The 19,345-nt window shown below is 43.3% G+C and overlaps 1 protein-coding gene across 2 annotated transcripts; it reads right to left on the bottom strand.

Annotated features, from left to right (window-relative positions):
* On the bottom strand, window positions 1-14,734 carry BORCS7 (BLOC-1 related complex subunit 7). 2 transcript variants are annotated; one of them, XM_015420117.1, is made up of 5 exons: window positions 14,566-14,734; window positions 10,028-10,090; window positions 2,949-2,992; window positions 2,251-2,324; window positions 1-726 (listed from the first exon to the last, which is right to left on the bottom strand). In XM_015420117.1, the coding sequence occupies exons 1-4, from the start codon at window positions 14,713-14,715 to the stop codon at window positions 2,300-2,302; spliced, it is 282 nt and encodes a 93-aa protein (XP_015275603.1). In that variant the 5' UTR covers window positions 14,716-14,734; the 3' UTR covers window positions 1-726; window positions 2,251-2,299. The 2 variants fall into 2 exon arrangements, with proteins under 2 accessions (XP_015275603.1, XP_015275602.1); XM_015420116.1 differs by having other exon boundaries at window positions 2,304-2,324.
* Window positions 14,735-19,345: the final 4,611 nt, after the last annotated feature.

Raw genomic sequence — 19,345 nt, 5'->3', positions numbered from 1 at the left:
TTTATTTATTAAAATATTTGTACTTCACTTTCTGAATGTTTTCACCACAGGTGTGTATGTTGTTTTTATACAATGAAGCATACAGAATTTAAGAATTGGCTTGTAAGCCATTAATACAAAATTGAAATAAGTCCCCAGGTATCCAAACAGCATTCAGCAATCTTGGCTCCCACTATCTAAAAATGAAGCAGAGAGAGAAAAGGATCCAGTCCTTTAAATCATGGCTCTTTCCTTGAAAGTAGATTTCTGCCTTCAAGTTTGTTGGTTGCCATCACTTCTGCATCACATTTCAGGGAACAAGTGAGAATATTTAGGAAGGTGTGCTGGGGTTACTATTATAAGATTACTTTTGCCATTTCCTAGCTACCTTAAGAAAAAACAACATGTCATAAAATAAATACAAGGAAGCACCATCTTTTTAGAAAGGGAACACTTGCAATGAGACAATTAACAGATGACTCCCTTTCTCAAGCCAGGGTCTTATGCACCGAGCTACATGTGCCTCTGAGCAAAACAACCATCATCACAATTGGCATGTGAAATTTGGACAAGAACAGTCTCATAGTGCAATTGCTGAAGCAGAACAGGAAACGAAATGGGACTCCACAATTCTTGGGACATGGTTTTCTCCATCAGTTTCCAGCCATTCTTTGGTGCTGTCCATTGCTCTTTTTTCATTTCAAAAGATGGCTCAGTTGGTCACGCAAATTAGAAGACTGTTCAACACTGAAGAAAAGATAGACACGTTCAATAGGTACTCATAGATATTTGGATACATAAGAACATAAGAAGAGTTTTTGCTGGATCATACCAGTGATTCATCTAGTTCAGCACCTCATCTCACACAGTGTCCAACAATAAGATAGAGGCTGAGGCCTTCCTCCAGTGTTGCCACCTAGCACTGGTATTCAGAGATGTACTACTTCCGAACATGGAGGCTCCCTTTAGTCACCATGGCTAGTAGCCATCTATCCTCCATGCAATTATCTAATCACCTTTTAAAGTCATCTATGCTTGCGGGCCATCACTACATCCTTTGGAGGAAAGAAGTATTTTCTTGTGTTTGTCCTGAATCTACTGCCCATGGACTTCATTGGGCGCCCACAAGTTCTAGTCTTTTGGGAGAGGGAGAAAAAGTTTTCTGTATCCTCTCTGTCCCATGCATAATTTCATAAACCTCTATCATGTCCCACCTTAGTCATCTTCTTTTCTAAAGTGAGGAATCCCAGTCTATTTAACCTTTTCCTCATAGGAAAAGTGTTTCGACCTCTTAATCATCTTAGATAATCTGAATGTGGGGGCCAATTTAGACTGCTTCTGCAGTATAAGAATGGACTAAGCACACCAGAATAAAAAGGTGAAGTACTGTTGATTTATCTCACTGATCTTCCCTTACCAAATCACCATGTGTGTCTGGAATAGAATTCTACATTTACTACCATTGAACAGATGCTGCCATTTTAAAAACAGATGCTGCAAAAACATGGTTCTAGAGCAAGGATCCTCATGGATCCTCAGGGTTTCTGCGTTGGGTCACCATGAACACCCCATCAATGCATTCAAAGGATACTTGCAGTAACTTACAAATAGCATAACCACAACTCTCTCAGTGTAAAATACAACTCCCAAAAACAAATCTATTGTATAGGGCCAAGACATTATCATGCATCTGAAAATAACCACCCGATGACTAAATATCTCTGATAGAAAATGATAGTGTGAGGTGTAAATGATTATGGCTGCAGTCCTAAGAACACATTCCTGGGAGTAAGCCCCATTGAATAAACTGGGATTTACTTCTAAGTAGACCTGTTTAAGGTTCCCAGCACTTCCCACTAAGGCTTGCCTCTGGCAAGAACAAATTTAGTCTGGAAAGCAAGGTAAAGAATGACCAGGATAACATGCAAACTAACCAGCAATCAAGAAAATGTATGCTCTCTCACAGCTTGAGGTTAACTGGAAAGGGAACAAGAACCATGGTGGTAGAAAGCTGAACAGTAGCTAGTATAAAGAGCTGCCTCCCTAACCACAAGAGGCCTTGCTCACTTAAAAAAAAAAACTTGAAGCCTTTACCAGTCACTCATTCTACATTTCCTTTGTTTTTCACTATGGCTATAATAGGTAAGCTAATTTTTTTTAAAAGATACAACTATGATTACTATTAACATTAATAGGGCTTTAGTGGTGCGCCAAGTATTGTAGAGCAGGTCCATGGCCCTAACTCATTGGTTTACAGTCAAAATAGCATACCCAGGATGAGATAGAATATTTGGCAAAAGAATGGCAACAAGGAGCAAACTCACTTTCTCTGAATAGCTTCTTGCCTAAGAAAAAACAAAGACAAGGAAAGCATTATAAGAAAACCGTCTACAGCATACTTAAGACCAGAAGTACATTTGAATTACATCAAGTTGGTGAAGAGATGGCTTGCCCGTTGTAATACAACTGGCTCCTATAAGAAGGGGAAGGTTAATAGGTATTCATTGTTTAACCACTGTTTGTTACATGTGTTAAACGGATATTGGATATCGTGTATTGTCCTCTGAATTGGACGCTTGTTAATGTTACGTATTGTATTTTATGGTTTTGAAAAGTTTTCAATAAAAATATTCAAAAAAAAGATGTAAGTAGAGTAGTGGGGAATCAAACCCGGTTCTCCCAAATTAGAGTCCGTGCACTTAACCACTTACAAACTGGCAAGTGTAGATAAATACATAGGAATGAAACAATTATCTTATCCCAGAAATCAATGAGAGATGTTCCTGGGATTCTGGTAGCAGAGGATCCTACTTTAATAGCTCTGGGTTCAGTTTCAATCTTGGTTCATAGGTCTCCCTTGCAAATTGTGGGAAATGAACCACACACAGTGTGAGAGGTATACAGAAAACAAATGCACTTTCAAGGAAATCAGCCCATCAAATATTGATTAAATGTTGTATGCTACTTACTGATACTGCAGATGAGTAGTTATAATGGCCATTTTCCTTAAACTCTGCAAAGGACAAAAGAGGACATTAAATGTCCTTTCCCAGTATGAATCTGTCAGTGTAGTCATTTCATGGGGGAATCTTCATTCATCAGAAGCCATTATATATTACTATCTCCCAGGGTTGAGTATCTGTTGCTCTGAATAATCCCAGTTTTTAAAAGCCAGCTTCATTATAAAGTGAGAATTTTCATTATACTAAAAATCTAGCTATTCCTTGGCTGGGAGGGCAGGTTAGCAATTTAATAAAATAAAATAAAATTCTGATCATACTGCATCTTATGTTGCATCACCCAGGCAGATGGGTGTCATTAATTAACAAATCAGCACTTTTCAGAGCATGGAAAACGTGTTAATGAAACTTTTCAGCCAAAACAGTTTCTAGCACTTCTTTTCCAATTTAATTTAATTAATTTATTTACTAATCGCATTTATACCCCACCCTCCCCACAATGCAGGTTCAGGGCGGCTCACAGTCAGTACATAAAATACTGTTAAAACCACGTAAAACAATTCCATTATTAATACAGTTTCATAAAGTGCAGAAGATAGTTACTCAAGATGGTTTAATTCAATATACTCTCTAAAGATCCTTCTGCTCCAGATCTTCCTGCGGCTGGATGTTAAAACCAAGAGCCAGGGCTCTATAATGGTGGCGGCATCCTTGCTGAAAGCCTGGCGGGAGAGCTCCGTCTTGCAGGCCCTGTGGAACTGCAAGAGGTCCCGCAGGGCCCTGATCTCCTCCAGGAGCTTGTTCCACCAGGATGGGGCTGCCACCGAGAAAGCCCTGGCAGTCACAAGCCTGGCCTCTTTTGCGCCAGGGAGGGTCAATCGATTTTGAGATCCCGACCGAAGTGCTCTCTGGGGTATATATGGGGAAAGGCGGTCCCGCAGGTATGCTGGACCCTGGCCATATAGGGCTTTAAAGGTAAGAACAAGCACCTTGAAGCGGATTCGGTATGCTATTGGCATTTAACACAACATTCTGTCTTCCTCAAAAGGAGAACAAGAAGCAGATAAGCACCAACAATGAAGACATCAGGAGAGCAGAAGCCACCAACTGACAGCCCCTCCCCAAGGAACATTTTTATTGAACTGCTGTGCGCATTGTCTTGATTACTGTGTGGCACTTGACTGAAAAATAAAATATACATACATACACTTCAAAGTTTTTATCCTATGAGGAGCAAACAAAATGACTTTGAGATTTGAAATTCATATTTTTAAGCTTTACAAATCATCACATTTGGGCTGGATGTAGGCCATCATACTTCATGCCACCAGCTACTTAGTGCAGCTCACCCTGAACAGAAACTGTAATCAAGTGCCATAGGCTTGATAATTTTGCTTGCTGTTGAGAAAAGGAGAACAGAACTTTGTTCTCACTTACCACCCATTACTAGTTTTCAGTTTCACTCCCATTGTTGCTCAGCTGTTTTATTAAAAGAAAAAACTGAGCATTGGCAGAAACAATATACTGATCCAAAACAGTCATAAGAAACCATTTATATAGCTCTGTCTACTATTCCCTCATTTCAAAGTTTATTTTTACAAAAATATATATTTATTTATTTATTAAATTTCTACCCCGCCCTCCCGCCGAAGCGGCTCAGGGCGGCTTACAAGCAATTTAAAACCAACATACAGTTTAAAACCAGCAAATACAAAATATAAAATGCAATTCATACAATTTCAATAAATACAATAAGACTAAGTAAATAAATACAGCAGCATCCTATAATAAAGTGCTAGTGCGGCCCCACCGGAGCAGTCAGTTTTTATTGGAACACTTGGCAAAACAGCCCCATTTTTACGGCTCTACAGAACTGCTGGAGGTCCCGTAAAGCTCTAATCTTGTTGGGGAGCTCGTTCCACAGCGTTGGCGCCACCAGGAAGAACACCCTGGTCCTAGTTACCGCCAACCTGGCATCCCTAGGCCCAGGGGGGGCCAGGTGGTGTTGTGTTCCAGACTGCAGTGCTCTCAGGGGAACATACAGGGAAAGGCGGTCCCCCAGGTAGGCAGGCCCCTGACCATTTAGGGCTTTAAAGGTCAAAACCAGCACCTTGAAGTGAATCCAGAACACTATTGGCAGCCAGTGCAACGACTTCAGCACAGGCTAGATGTGCTCCTACCTGGGGAGGTCCATCAACAGCCTGGCTGCCACGTTTTGCACCAGCTGCAGCTTCCGGAGTTGCCCCAAGGGCAGCCCCATGTAGAGAGCATTACAGTAGTCTAGCCTCGAGATGACCATAGCATGGATCACTGAAGCCAGATCATAGCGTTTGAGGAAGGGGAACAACTGCCTAATCAGCTGAAGATGGTAAAAGGCTGCCTTGGCAGTGGCTGCTACCTGGGCCTCCATTGTCAAGGAACCATCCAGGAGCACTCCCAAACTCCTGACCCTCGGCGCTGGCACCAGCAGCGCCCCACTCAAGGCCGGAAGAGGGACCCCTAACCCCCGAGCCACTCCAATTCAGGCAAAGGACCATCTTCATTGGATTCAATTTCAGTCGACTCAACCTAAGCCAATCCCGCCACGTCCTGCAACGCCCGGTCCAGATCTTCCAGGGTAGAGGCAGACTGACCGCCCAACAACAGATAGAGCTGGGTGTCCTCTGCATATTGATGACACCCAAGCCCATGCCTCCAGGCAACCTGGGCAAGGGGGCGCATATAGATGTTAAATAGCATTGGGGAGAGCACTGCCCCTTGGGGCACACCAGAAACTAGTGGGTGCCTTCAGAACATCTCCTCCCCAAGTGCCACCCTTTGTCCCTGACCCTGGAGAAAGGCGACAAGCCATTGCAAGGCCAGCTCCCGAATCTCCACGTCGGTGAGGCGGTGGGTGAGCAGCTGATGATCGACCATGTCGAACGCCGCCGACAGGTCTAACAGCAGCAGCACCGCCGTCCTGCCCCGATCCAGATGCCTCTGGAGGTCATCTGTGAGGGCGAACAGTGCTGTCTCCGTCCCGTGACCAGGACGGAAGCCGGACTGGGAGGGATCCAGCATGGAAGTGCCATCTAGAAAGCTCTGCAACTATCGCCACCGCCCTCTCTATTAATCTGCCCAAATAGGACAAATTGAGGACCGGCCAATAGTTGACCAATTCGACCGGGTCCAAAGATGTTTTTTTAAAGAGAGGGTGGACCATCGCTTCCTTGAGAGCCCCTGGGAATAGGCCCTCAGAGAGGGACCTGTTGATAATGTCCCTAAGGGTGCCTTGAAACCCCTCGTGGCCAGCTTTAATTAGCCAGGAGGGGCATGTGGTTGGACGTACAGTTGAGATCAATATGTCAACTTCCTCTAGGCTGAGAGGGCCAAAATAATCCAGAATGGGACCAGAAGACGTGCATGGGGCCTCGAGTTCACATACTGTCTCAAGTGTGGCCAGGAGGTTGCGGCGGAGCAACAAGACTATCTGCAAAATAGCTCGCAAAAGCCTCACAGCCTATATCCAATTCCCTAACATTTTGACTGCTCTGTGGCAGGGTGGTTAAAGACCGAATCATTCTATACAATTGTGCCGGGCATGAGCTTGCAGACGCAATTGTGGCTGCGTAGAATTCCTTCTTCGCAGCCTTGGTTGCCATCTCATACGACTTCATAAACGTTCAATAGGATGCTCTGGTCGCTTCGTCACGAACCTGCCGCCACTGTCTCTCTAGCTGTCTGAGCCTTCGCTTCATCAGCCTCAGCTCCTGGGTATACCAAGGAGCCACCCTTGAGCAAGGGTGCAGAGGGCGTCTGGGAGCGATCTCGTCAATGGCCGCCAAGAGTTGGCTAATCCTCGACTTGCTCATCTAATGAGCCGCCAGGGGGCAATGGATCCTGGAGAGCCATTTGAAACCGCAGTGGGTCCATTAGGCTCCGTGGGCGAGCCAAAATCTGCTCGCCGCCCAAACAGGGTCGGGGTGATAAGTTCACTCGGGCCCTCAGGGCATAGTGGTCCGACCATGGTAATCCGGTCCACTGTAACCCCCGCTGCGAAGATCAAATCAAGCATGTGACTGGCCTGATGAGTGGGGGCCGTTACATATTGGGAGAATCCCAGCGCTGCCATGATCGATGCCAGGTCCACTGCCCGGGAGGAGGCCGCATCGTCGGCATGGACGTTGAAATCACCCAGGACTAACAGCCTAGGGTGTTCCAACGCCCAGCCCGACACGGCCTCCACCAGAGAGGGCAGGCTGTCCGCCGATGCGTTGGGTGGACGGTACACTAGCAAGACAGCCAAACTCTCCCCGGCTTCCCACACAAAGCCGGCACATTCAATGCCTGTGATCCTCACCACTGGGAGCACCCTGAAGGAGTAAGCCTCCCGAATGAACAAAGCCACTCCTCCCCCCGACCGCAAAGTCCAAGATTGGTGAAGGACTGAGAACCCAGAAGGAGCCAACTGGGAGAGAGCAAACATCTCCCTGTCTCGTACCCAGGTCTCGGTCACACACGCCAGATCCACGTCCTGCTCCAGCAGGAAGTCCTGCAGGACTGAGGTCTTATTGTTTATGGACCTGGCATTGCACAACACCAATGTTGGAGAGGAGTTTTTTATCCTTGCCCCACTGTCTGCCACCTTTGGGATGGGACACAGGCTGGAAGGTGGCCAAGCTTCTCTATTTCTCTGCCCCCTTCCCTTCCATCTCCACCTGGTTCCACCGCTATACCTTCCCCTTCCCAAGAGCACTGGTATTCCCTGCTTGGCCATTGGTGATCTTCGTCGGCCGCACTCGGCTCGAGCCACAGACTCCCCCATTAGTTGGCAGTATTCCAGCCTACTGCATGCTGCTACTATTTGCTAAAAGGCAACCCATTTATAATTAACTTCTGACTGTTCCTAATCCAATTACAATACTGGGTCTATCCTAATCCTGCTCTTGCAGCCCTAACATTAATCTTATAGCTTCTGGTTGCCTCTTTTTCTATTTTTCTATTTTCCCTTATCTAAATCTACTTTCCCAGCCAGTGAACTACATAAAGGTTGGGAATCAGTGGCATATCTGCTAAAGCTAATGTCAAGACTACCATAAATCAAATATAGGGCCGTTAATACAATTAAATATTGGTTGCATCTCATTAAATAGAACCCTACATCTGATTAAATCCAACCCCCAATTAATTAAATAGCTTAGCAACAACAATTAATTAAAGCCCACTCTAAATCAACACTCACCAATTAATTGGCAAATTAACAATTAGTTAGCAGCAACTAAATCCACCCCCAATCAATTGGGCAGTTTAACAACAATCAATCAACACCCTCTCTAAATCAACCCCCCAAATAATTGGCAAATAACAATTAACTAGTAGTGCTAATCAACCCACCAGTCAATTTAATCAGACCAATTTTTTTTAAGACTGCCCTCAAAAGAATTTTATTGAAATTTTTACATATTTTACAGACACAAAATAAACATATAAACATACATACATGCACACATGTATGGGGATTATTATTCTTTTAAACAAACATTATGCTTATGCCTGATCCTCCTTAATCTCTATTCTTGTATATTATGTGAAGTAACCCTTCAACTCTACCTCAATCGAGTATCTACTTTCTAATAAACAAATAGTCGGTCCGTTATAAACTAATCAGACCAAATCCATCAATTTAAGCAACAATTACAGCAGTTACTTATATAAGTCGTAGCAGCAGTCCGGTCCAAATCGATCTTCTTCAGGCCTCTTCACCTCTGGAGATCTGGATATTAGCGGGTAACTGGGTCTTAGCGCTCGGGCCCAGAGTCTCACTCCTAGTGGCAGTCGCTGGATCTCCTGCTCCTTCTTAGAATTCCAGAGCAGTCAGAGCACAGTTCTAGACAGTTTTCTCTTGATGCAAAATATCACTCCACTTGTCCTCCCTCACTGTCGCGAATGGGTGCTAAGGTCCGGAGAAGTTGTAGTCCCCCTATCCCGGTGCCAATCTCCCAAGGGGGAGTAGACGGAGCCCCACCACTCTCGGGGCGAACACACAACTCCCAAGGAGGGGGATCAGCCTGGGTCGGAGCAGATGCAGCAGTCGGTGCGATCATCCAGACCTCACAAGCCTGATGGCACTCGGCTTGAACGATCCGTTCGTCCCACACCTGATGGTGCTTGGCTCGGGCTGGAAGAAGGAGGGTCCCCTGAAAGACGCCACCACCACCCCCCTGAGCACCCAAGCCGTCCGGCGCTCCTCTATGGCTGATCGCTGCACAGCTCTGATTGCATGGCAGTGATTGCAAGCCTTCATTTACTAGCAAGCAAAGCTTTGTTATAACTGTCCAAAATATAGTCTTTTTCCTTAAAAGTAATATAGTGTGTGTGTGTGTGTGTGTGTGTGTGTGTGTGTGTGTGTGTATATATATATATATATATATATATATATATATATATAGAGAGAGAGAGAGAGAGAGAGAGAGAGAGAGAGAGAGAGAGACATTGCTTACAGCATCTGATATTCAATATGTTAAAATAGATAAACATGATCTGGACTTCTCTCATTTTAAACAACTTAACCATAGGCTCCCATTGAGAATTGCTTTCACAGAGCAGAAAAGCTGTTTTAAACTTTTTCCCACCTTAGCTGGCTAATGGTGTTAGGTCATCCTGACCTAAGTCAAAACCTGCATTTCAAAGGAACACATAGCGATTCTCATAACCATAAATCTAGAACTCTAGACAAGTCTTCAAAATTGGCTGCACATCACAAGACACTCCTTTTCTTTCAGAGCTAAAAACATGTCAAAAAAGATTTACATTAATTGGTCAAGCTAGTGTTCTTAAAGCTAGGTGTCAACTCTCCCAGGAAATTCCCAAAGAACTTAAGCTTTTCATTGGTCTCATTGAAGCAGCAATGATCAATTAAAAATCATTTGGGAGCTCTAGCGCCCCCTACAGATGTATAGTGTTTCTTTCAAATGAAACACAAATTGGTATCAGGTCTCAGCTCTGTGTCTGGACTGTAATCCAACATTACATTCTCTGCCATTCATACAGTGTTAGGTTACCTATGCATCAGGCAAAACATTCAGTTTTATGAATAAAACTTCTCTTACATCTTCAGAGTGCAGGATAGCATCCTCTTGCATCACCATGTTTCTGGCAGCCTGCCCAAGGAACTGAAAGACATGGAAGTGTCAGTAAGAGATTCAGGTTTAATGATCTATGGAGTTAGTAATACAAAGCTCAGCATGTACTCAGCAGCTATAATTCTGCTCACAGTCAGGCTGCTTTAATTCTTAACACAAACTTTGTGTCATATTTTTATCAGAGCCAACTAAAACATCGTAAAATAGTAGGCAAGCTTTCAAGAGCTCCAGAACTTTTTATTAGGCATCATATTCAGTACCCCAAAAATGTAGGAGAAAGAAAATAAGTTATTTCATGATATGATGAAAAGACAAGTGGGCAGTAAGCAGGACTGTTGCTCAGATCAAGAGGAATTTCCTGGATATAAAACAGATTTATACACCCCCCCCCCAAAAAAAAAAGTTTTCTGAAACAGTCTCTTCATATAGGATAAAAATGTGTTGCAAGTTACATAGTCAAGAGAGTCAAACAAAACAAGCAAATGAAACACCCTGATACCTCCTCCCATATGAACTTACCAGTGTACTCCAGTCATCTTCAGTGGCCCTGTTTTTGTTGCCCTCACCAACTGAAGGTAGATGGGTAGCACCCCAAGAAGGCCTTCTCGGTCGTGGCACCAAAACTTTGGAACTCCCTGCCCAAGGAGTGTCTTTCACTAGCAGGTGAAGACTTTTTGAATTTCATCTGGCATAGCCCCAGTAACAGTAGCTGGCCCTCCTTTTGGTGTTATTTATGTGTTTTAATTGAATTACTTTATAACTTTAACTGTATTTTTAATTACTTATGTTTTAATATTTGTTATGTTCACTGCCCTGTGGACCCTGATTGGGTGAAAAAGGGGGATGAAAATGTTTTAAATAAATAACCGGTTAGCTGTTTATTATGTTATTATTATTCCTGTAGCAACCCCAGTATATGATGCCTTATAAAGAAGATTCATGGTTCACTTACAACCTACATTTCCATAATGAAAGAAAACAAAACAGAGAGACAGTCAGGATGAGAGAGGGGAGGCTAAGGCAACAAAGAATGAATTAGAACAAATGTAGGTTCACATACTTATGCTTTGTCTGACTGGGAGTAGAAAATGTTAACTGAATCATACAGTCCAAACATCCATATCATATGTCAGGAGGCAAAGACTCATTTATCCTCTGAAAGGAACTCTCCTGTCAGGCAATATGCCTTTTTTCTTAGCAATATGTTAGTCAGAAGACCCCAGTTGACAAGGGAACATTTGGAGATGTCCTTTTGTGTCTAGAGGATAGAGCTCTGCTCACCAAAATGTAGTATTATTGATAGTTATACAATCTGGAGCTACACAGTACAGGCAGGCTTGCCAGAGGCTTAATTTGTGAAAATGGGCAATTAAGTTTTTCACAGCATTGAGGTATATCATCTTGTAAATAACATCCCATTAAGCTTTTATTGAAAGGTCAGGACATTTTTATTCCAGCCTATTGGCAACCCTGGTCCACTTTCTGGGCAGCTTCAAAGCACATCAGAACTACCTTGCATGTGGGGGGGGGGGGCAGAGGACACACTAGAGCAGAGGTAGGCAATCCCCAGCATGGATCCCCACCAAACAGTAGGATCCCAAACCATTTTGCTGAGCAGACTGGGCAAACCCTCTGCCTGAAGGACTGAGGCAAGCCCCAGAGGTGTGTTAGGACAAGTACAAACCTTTACCCTCTCACCCCAATTTATCTACCAGCACACTAAAATCTATACAGGGAAATGCTCCAGGATTTCTTTGCACTTGGACCAAAAAAGTTGCCCACCTCTGTGCCACAGTATATTTACACTATTTGCTGCTCCTTTCCTTTTGGAATTACTGTGGGGCATTCTCCTACTACTATACAACTAATGCTTGACTAGCAATATTTTGATATTACTGCTGGAAAAAAATATAAATAAATTTACTGCCCTTTCTCTTAGACTACTTGAAAAAGTACAGACCCAGCCCTTTCAGTGCTTCTTGACAGGAAACCTGGGTTTGATGGGGAGTCCTTTTTCAAAAAGAGCCATCTTCACATCCTTATTCAATACAAGGATATATGGCGTAGCTACTAGCTTGAGAACACAGCAAAAAAAGGGTTCTGAACCATGGACACTTATGGATCCTCAGAGATTTAGTGTCGGGTCACCCCAGACTCACCATCGAATCACATATCATGTCCATGGCCACAGTAATCACCACTCAAAACACATATCCACGGCTTTGTGGCAACATCATGATCTAAAAACATGATTCCAAAACACGGATCCTCATGGATCCTTATGATTTTTGCATTGGGTCACCCCAACATCACCATCAAACCACATATCTTGTCCATGGCCATAGAATATACCACAGAAATCACGTGTCCACTTCTTTGTGGCAGCACCATGCTGCAAAAACATTCTGGAGAATGGATCCTCATGGATGCTTGCGGTTTTTGTGTTGAGACATCCCAAAATTACCATTAAATCCCATATCATGTCCATGGCCACTACTTGCACTACAGAATTCATGGATCCACAGCTTCATGGAAATACCATACTACAAAAACATGGTTCTGAAGCACGGATCCACATGGATCCTTATGACTTTTGCACTGGGTCACTCCAAACACACCATCTAATCACATAACATGTCCATGGCAACAGCATGAACCACAAAAATCACGGATCCACAGCTTCATGGCGACACCATTCTGCAAAAACATGGTTCTGGAGTATGGATCCTCATGGATGCTTGGGGGGTTTGTGTTGGGACACCCCAAACATACTATTAAATCCCATATCATGTCCATGGCCACTACTTGTACCACAGAATTCATCGATCCACGGCTTCGTGGCAACACCATGCTACAAAAACATGGTTTCGAACTACAGATCCTCATGGACCCTTAGGGTTTTTACATTGGGTCACCATAAACTTACCATCAAATCACATATCACGTCATGATACGTGATTTGATGGTGAGTTCAAGGTGACCCAACGCCAAAACCCTGAGGATCCATGAGGATCCGTGCTTCAGAACCATGTTTTTTCAGAACAGTGTTGCCATGGAGCTGTGAATCCGTGATTTTTGTGGTGCAAGCTGTTGCCATGGCCATTATATTGATTTGATGGTGTGTTCATGGTGACCCAAGGCAGAAACCCTGAGGATCCATGAAGATCCTTGCTCTAGAACCATGTTTTTGCAGCATGGCATTGCCATGAAGCTGTGGATCCGTGATTTTTGTGGTTCAAGCTGTTGCCATGGACATATTATGTGATTTGATGGTGTGTTTGGGGTACCCCATTGCAAAAACCCAAAGAATCCATGAGGATCCATGCTTCAGAACCATGTTGTGGCTTCATAGTGTTGCCATGAAGCTGTGGATCCATGACTTTTGTGGTGCAAGCTGTGCCCATGGACATGATATTTATTTGATGGTGAGTTCATGGTGATCCAACACAAAAACGCTGAGGATCCATGCTTTGGAACCATGTTTTTGCAGCATGGTGTTGCCACAAAGCTGTGGATTCATGATTTCTGTTGTGCGAGGGGCCATGGACATGATATGGACTCATGATTTCTGGGGTGCAAGCTGTGGACATGGACATGATATGTGATTTTATAGTGATACTGGAGTGGCCCAATTGAAAAACCCTTAGGATCCATGAGGATTCGTACTTTGGAACCATGTTTTTGCACTTTTGTGGTGCCACGAATTCGTGGAGGCATGATTTTTGTAGTACTGCTTATAGTCTAAGACATGGTCTTCAGAATGATGGTGGTTTTATTTCTTTTCAGTGTAAAAATCATATGAATTCATGAGGATCTGTGCTTTGTAATCATGTTTTTGCGCTGTTGTGGTGCCACGAATCTGTGGATGCGTGATTTTTGTGGTGCTCCCTAATAGACTAACACATGATCTACAGTATGATGGTGGTTTTATTTTGTTTCAATGTAAAAATCATATGAATTCATGAGGATCCATGTAGATCCAACTTTTACCCAGACCCCTTCTTTACTATGTGTTGGACTGGTAGTAAGAACAATACATAAGAGAAGTACTTTACCACTGTTACTGCTGAGAATGATATAATACTACAGTTTTAAATACATTATAATCTGTACACATAGAGCAGCAATTTACCCACATTTCTACTGGCACTTTTCAGGAGAAATTAACTGGCAGCTTGCCCGGAATTACATCTGTTTCGGTGCCCCTGACTTCAAACCAGAATAGGTGGATAGAAGATTGCCCTCACCAAGTCCTAACTCTCCAAGACAGGATATCTTTAGAAATCTGAACGATGGAAGTGGCCAGGTGGCCAAATGCTAAACATATGTTTCTACATCTCACCTGGCGAGATAATCATGGACACAGGAAAAGGAAGATGTCATTAAAAATAGTGACCGATCACCATACCAAGAACCTACAAGTCCCACCATGCACTGCGTTCCCTTTCAGTTTGTCAACAGGTCTTCCCTACGCGGTGCTCGCTGGATTTAGTAGTCTCACTCACCTCGGCGCTCCGAGATCCTCTCAGCACCTGTTTGGTGAGGGCGATAACATCAGTGCCACAACTGGTCACCTTCTCGGTCAGTAACCCCTTAACGGAATGGCCGAATCGAGCCTGAGCATCCATGGTGCTTCCCGCTGGAGATGCCGCCATTTTACTAATGTTACCTTTCCCAAATGTGCCAGTTTCTCAAGCTTAAAAAAAAATAAAAATGTAGCGACGGCGAGCGAAAAGGGGCAAAACAAATGAGAACGCACATTGCAGCGATCGTCGCTGGAGTGTCGGTTTTCTTTTCCCTGGCATCAGCCTTACTGATGCCGTCGACCGAGGGTCTTAGCCACACTTCCACTTCACAAGGAACAGTAATTTACAAACAATTAATGTATTTAATGAACCCTTACAAAAGGTAGATTCAGCTGGGTAGCCGTGTTGGTACGAAGCAACAGAACAATGTTTGAGTCCAGTGGGACCTTTGAGACCAATAAAGTTTTATTGTGTGTGTAACCTTTTATGTGCACGCACACTTCTTTACACTTCATACGAAATCTTATACCCAGAATAAACCTTACAAAAGGGTTACTGTTTCACGAAAGCATATACTATAACACATTCTGTTAGTGTGCAAGGGGCTACTGGACTATTGCTTTATTTAGCAGGGCTGTTTAAGACATTTTGAGGCCAAAGCACTTTTCTGTGGCACGGCAGAGTCAGGCAGACTCCCGTGGCGGTAGCTGTGCTTTGGATCGGGGCTCCTCCTACTGTATAACCTGTGCTGCGTCAGGGGTGTTCCAGAGGCCGCAACACTTTTGATCTAGGCAGCAGGAAGCATCTTTTTACACTATCCCGACAGATTTCAGTCCCAAAGTGTAATTGGCCTGTACAGGTAACACTGCCCATAGGAATTATTAATTACATAAGATAGTATCCAAAATGCTTCCAGTGTTTGTAGAATACACAAACCTTGCTGAGAATCTTACCACCATTCTGAAGTCTGAAACAGCACTATAATATAAAGATACTTAGCACACAATTACAATTAAAGGCTTAGGAACAGTACATTCAAATCTGTAATGGAAATACCTGAGGAATAAGACTACAGATAAAAAAACAATCATGATTCTTGCAGAAATGTCAGTATAAGTGGATAATAAGGAAGAGAGAGATAAATAGAATATATTTTAGTTAGTTGGAAAAATCTGTAAAGTTCAGCTGGTGAAATTAAAGAGAAGACATTAATCTTACCCTGCACACTAGAGTTCATTGGATCCTTCTATCCACAAGGGAGTAGAAGTCCTCTACAGTAAAAAACTCAACATTTTTACACAGTCACTCAATTTAACTTAAATTGTATAAGAGTCAAATATTCTTTGTACTTTGGAATAACATTTTAGGTAGTATTTGAAAGATCTCTTTTTTACTGAAACTGACCTTGAAATAACAACATATAGAGCTATATGACATGCTGTACAAATTTTAAATTACAGTGAATGGCTGGTTGTTCCGCCTGTAACCTACATGTCATCTCTGACCTACATTTTATATGCTGGCCAACTCAATTTAAGATGTCTTATCAGCAGTTCATCACTATTATATACTGCAAAGCAAGCAAAATCACAGAAATATCTATTTACAGCTTGGTCTTGGAAATGTTATATAATTTATTTACAATATAATCTGCAGCAGAGTTGGTCAATGGGTTTAGAATGGTGTGACTGTAAACAAAATTGTGCTGTCACTTTCCTACTCCAAGTAAGTTAACTCTGTCCCAAGGATACAACAGATATTAAGCAGGAAAAGAAGGAATGTGTGAATTGAACTCTTTGGTTGTCACAGTAACCAATGTCCCCTCTAATTTCCCCCCCTACTGAGTGGAGCAGTTCACATCCTGAGCAGAATATAACTGCTGTAATCTTAAAATGGGAAATGGACAGTGCAAGACCCTGTGCGGCTTCATAGGGCTGCTGAGCAGGGCTTCCTGTGTGTATGAGCAGCCGCTCATGTGCACAGCTTAGAGAGAACATTGACAGTAACCCATTGGGGGATCTTATCTGGAAATCCAGAACATCTAATCATTAATGCAGAACACAGTACCTACCCTTTATCCATTACCTTGAGCTGTGCGAGGAAGTAAAGTCTCAAGAGATGACAATATTTATGAACATCAAATTGAACCTGCCATCTGAGGTAGTTCTGGAACCTCCTACTGATAGTGGGGATGTTACAAACACCAGGCCTCAAGGACAGTAAAAAAAATATGGTCCCAAGTGCAATGAAAACATGATTTGCACCAGTAAAACATTCACATACATGCTTACCAGTTGACAGGAGAGCAGAGAATGCTCAAGCAGTTGTGTAACAAGGAATATAAGCTACTAGCTGGTAACAGTTTCGATTTTTCTTCATGAGTTCTTACATCTATGAATGTTGTCTTTGATTGTGTCATTTATTAATGCTAACTGCACAGTCTTAGTTCCTTGACCATCCATACAAGTAATATTTTGGTCAGCTATTGCAGTGATAGTCATGACCATGCATATGAAATCTATTTTTCATGTCATTAATTTCAGGATCCCCCCGCCCCCCATATTCATTGCTGTCATGATCTTACAAGTTAAATTTGAAGGATGTTGTGCTTCCCACTTTTGATGGAACTGAGTTGATCCTTGCTGAGTTGGTTAAGAGCCTAGAAGATACACTGCTTCATCATTACCACTGAAGAAGCAAATTAATGCAGCTCTAAAAACCACTTTCTTTCAGCTTTGTCAAGTCTGGAAGATGTCCCCATACATTGACTCAGCCTATCTAGCCACCTGGCTCCACATGTAACACAATAACATTGAGACTAGACTATTGAAAGGTACTCTACAAAGGTCTGCCCTCAAAGACAGCTCAGAGACTCCTGTTAGTACAGAACACCACACTCAGTTATTATCAGAAGCTAGGCAGAGCATGCATATTACACCCATGCTGCAGTCACTGCATATTACACCCTGCACTGCAGTAAAGTTACCAGACTCAATTCAAAGTCCTGGGTATCACATATAAAGCCTTTCATGGCCTTGGACTCTCATGAAGGACCTCCTCTCCCTTTGTTCCTCACCATGAAAGCTTCATTTATCTGAGAAGGGCTTTCTGGGGTTACCACTCTGCAAATGGGTGAAATCAACAACTACCTATATATGGGTGTTCTCTGTTGGGGTCCTTCCCATCATCTGGAATGACCTGCCTGAAAAGGTCAGAAAGGCCCTTGCATTCAGGGCATTCCACAAAAAATTTAAAACAAAATAATTCAGGCAGAAGGACCATATTATGATGCAATGGTTCAAGAAGGTGACTTAATAAAGGAAACAGGACTGTGTGCTACACTACTGTATATAGTATATCAATCAATATATCTCTACCTAGCCAAATCTGAGATTACTTAAATCCAGAGACTGGAGCTGTGAATAGACAACAGATCTTTCTACAAACCTGAAAAATGTCCCAGGTTTGCTAATTGGGTTAAAAAAACCAAAATTATAAAAGGAGCTTCTGTAGCTTTAAGAAACAGATGCCCTCAGTGACTGTTGCTAGGTAACCACAACAGTTTTTGCTGACATTCCAGGCTTAGTTTCTGTCAGTAAAAGGCAGGGGAAGGGGCAGGGCATTTACCATGGCTGTTTTAGCCTTTGAGGGAGTAGTCACTGCTCCAGGTGAAGCCAGCTGGGTGGCCCAGGGTCAGTCACAGTTCTCTCAGAACTCTCTCAGCCCCACCCACCTCACAGGGTGTTTGTATGTGGGGATAGGAAGAGAAGGTGATTGTAAGCCGCTCTGAGGTGCCTTTGGGTAGTGAAGACCTGGGTATAAAAATCAATTTTTCTTCTCCTTCTCCTCTGCCTAACCTGGCAGCAACTACCCAGTAAGGTAATAACACATGCTTTATTTATTTATTTATTTATTTATTTCATTTATACCCCGCCCTCCCCGCATGCAGGCTCAGGGCGGCTTACACGGCACAACAGTGCAATAAAATATAACATGTTAAAACAATTTAGGCACACGTGCGATAAAATTACACAATTAGCCATTTAAAATACAATTCAATCTTACAGGATGCATCAGTAGTTAAACATACGCCCTCATTATTCAATCTCAACCGTGAGGTCAACAGAAAGAAGGGGTGCCATGGGCCGAGATGTCCCCCAGTTGGCTAACCAGCCCCCCCGACGGCACTGCTCTGCAGTGCACGATGGTGGTAATAGTGGCGGCAGCGGCTCCTACTCAAAAGCCTGGTGGAAGAGCTCTGTCTTGCAGGCCCTGCGGAACTGTAAAAGGTCCCGCAGGGCCCTGATCTCCTCCGGGAGCTCATTCCACCAGGTAGGAGCCGCCACCGAAAAGGACCTGGCTTTGCATGACTTATGCAGGCATGGCTGCTTGATACTGTTGAACAACAGCCAGAGTTATGTAGTGGTTATAGCGTCAGACTAGTATCCAGAAGACCCAGGTTCAAATCCTCAGTCTGCCATGGAAGCCTGCTGGATGACCTTGGCCCAGTCACACACTGTTTCACAACAGCCTTGTGAGGTAGTTTACATTACAGGGGTGTTGTGGAAATAAAATGGAAGAGAATGATATAAGGTGCTTAGGGTTCCCATTGTAGCAATAGGTGGGGTATATAGTAGATATAAATAATATGCATAGTTGAAGATGGATAGCAGATAAAAGGTTGGTTGTTTGGTAGGTATGAAGGAGAGAAAAAAGCAGGGAAATGTGAGGATATAGGGGTTCCCAGTAGGAGGGAAAG

Source organism: Gekko japonicus, unplaced genomic scaffold (assembly GCF_001447785.1).
Source record: "Gekko japonicus isolate JY-2015 unplaced genomic scaffold, Gekko_japonicus_V1.1 scaffold29, whole genome shotgun sequence".
Taxonomy (NCBI): Eukaryota; Metazoa; Chordata; class Lepidosauria; order Squamata; family Gekkonidae; genus Gekko; species Gekko japonicus.
The sequence above is the reverse complement of the archived record's forward strand: the minus strand, read 5'-3'. Positions and strand labels throughout refer to the sequence as shown.

Excerpts from the sequence above, each read along its gene's own strand:
- BORCS7 (XM_015420116.1), bottom strand. The coding sequence starts at position 14,715 with ATGGCGGCATCTCCAGCGGGAAGCACCATGGATGCTCAGGCTCGATTC. Across the intron at positions 2,993-10,027 it reads CTATCCTGCACTCTGAAGAT|AGTTTAAGGAAAATGGCCAT; the intron begins GTAAGAGAAGTT and ends TGTCCTTTGCAG. Across the intron at positions 727-2,303 it reads CAAGAAGCTATTCAGAGAAA|TGTTGAACAGTCTTCTAATT; the intron begins GTGAGTTTGCTC and ends TCTTTTCTTCAG.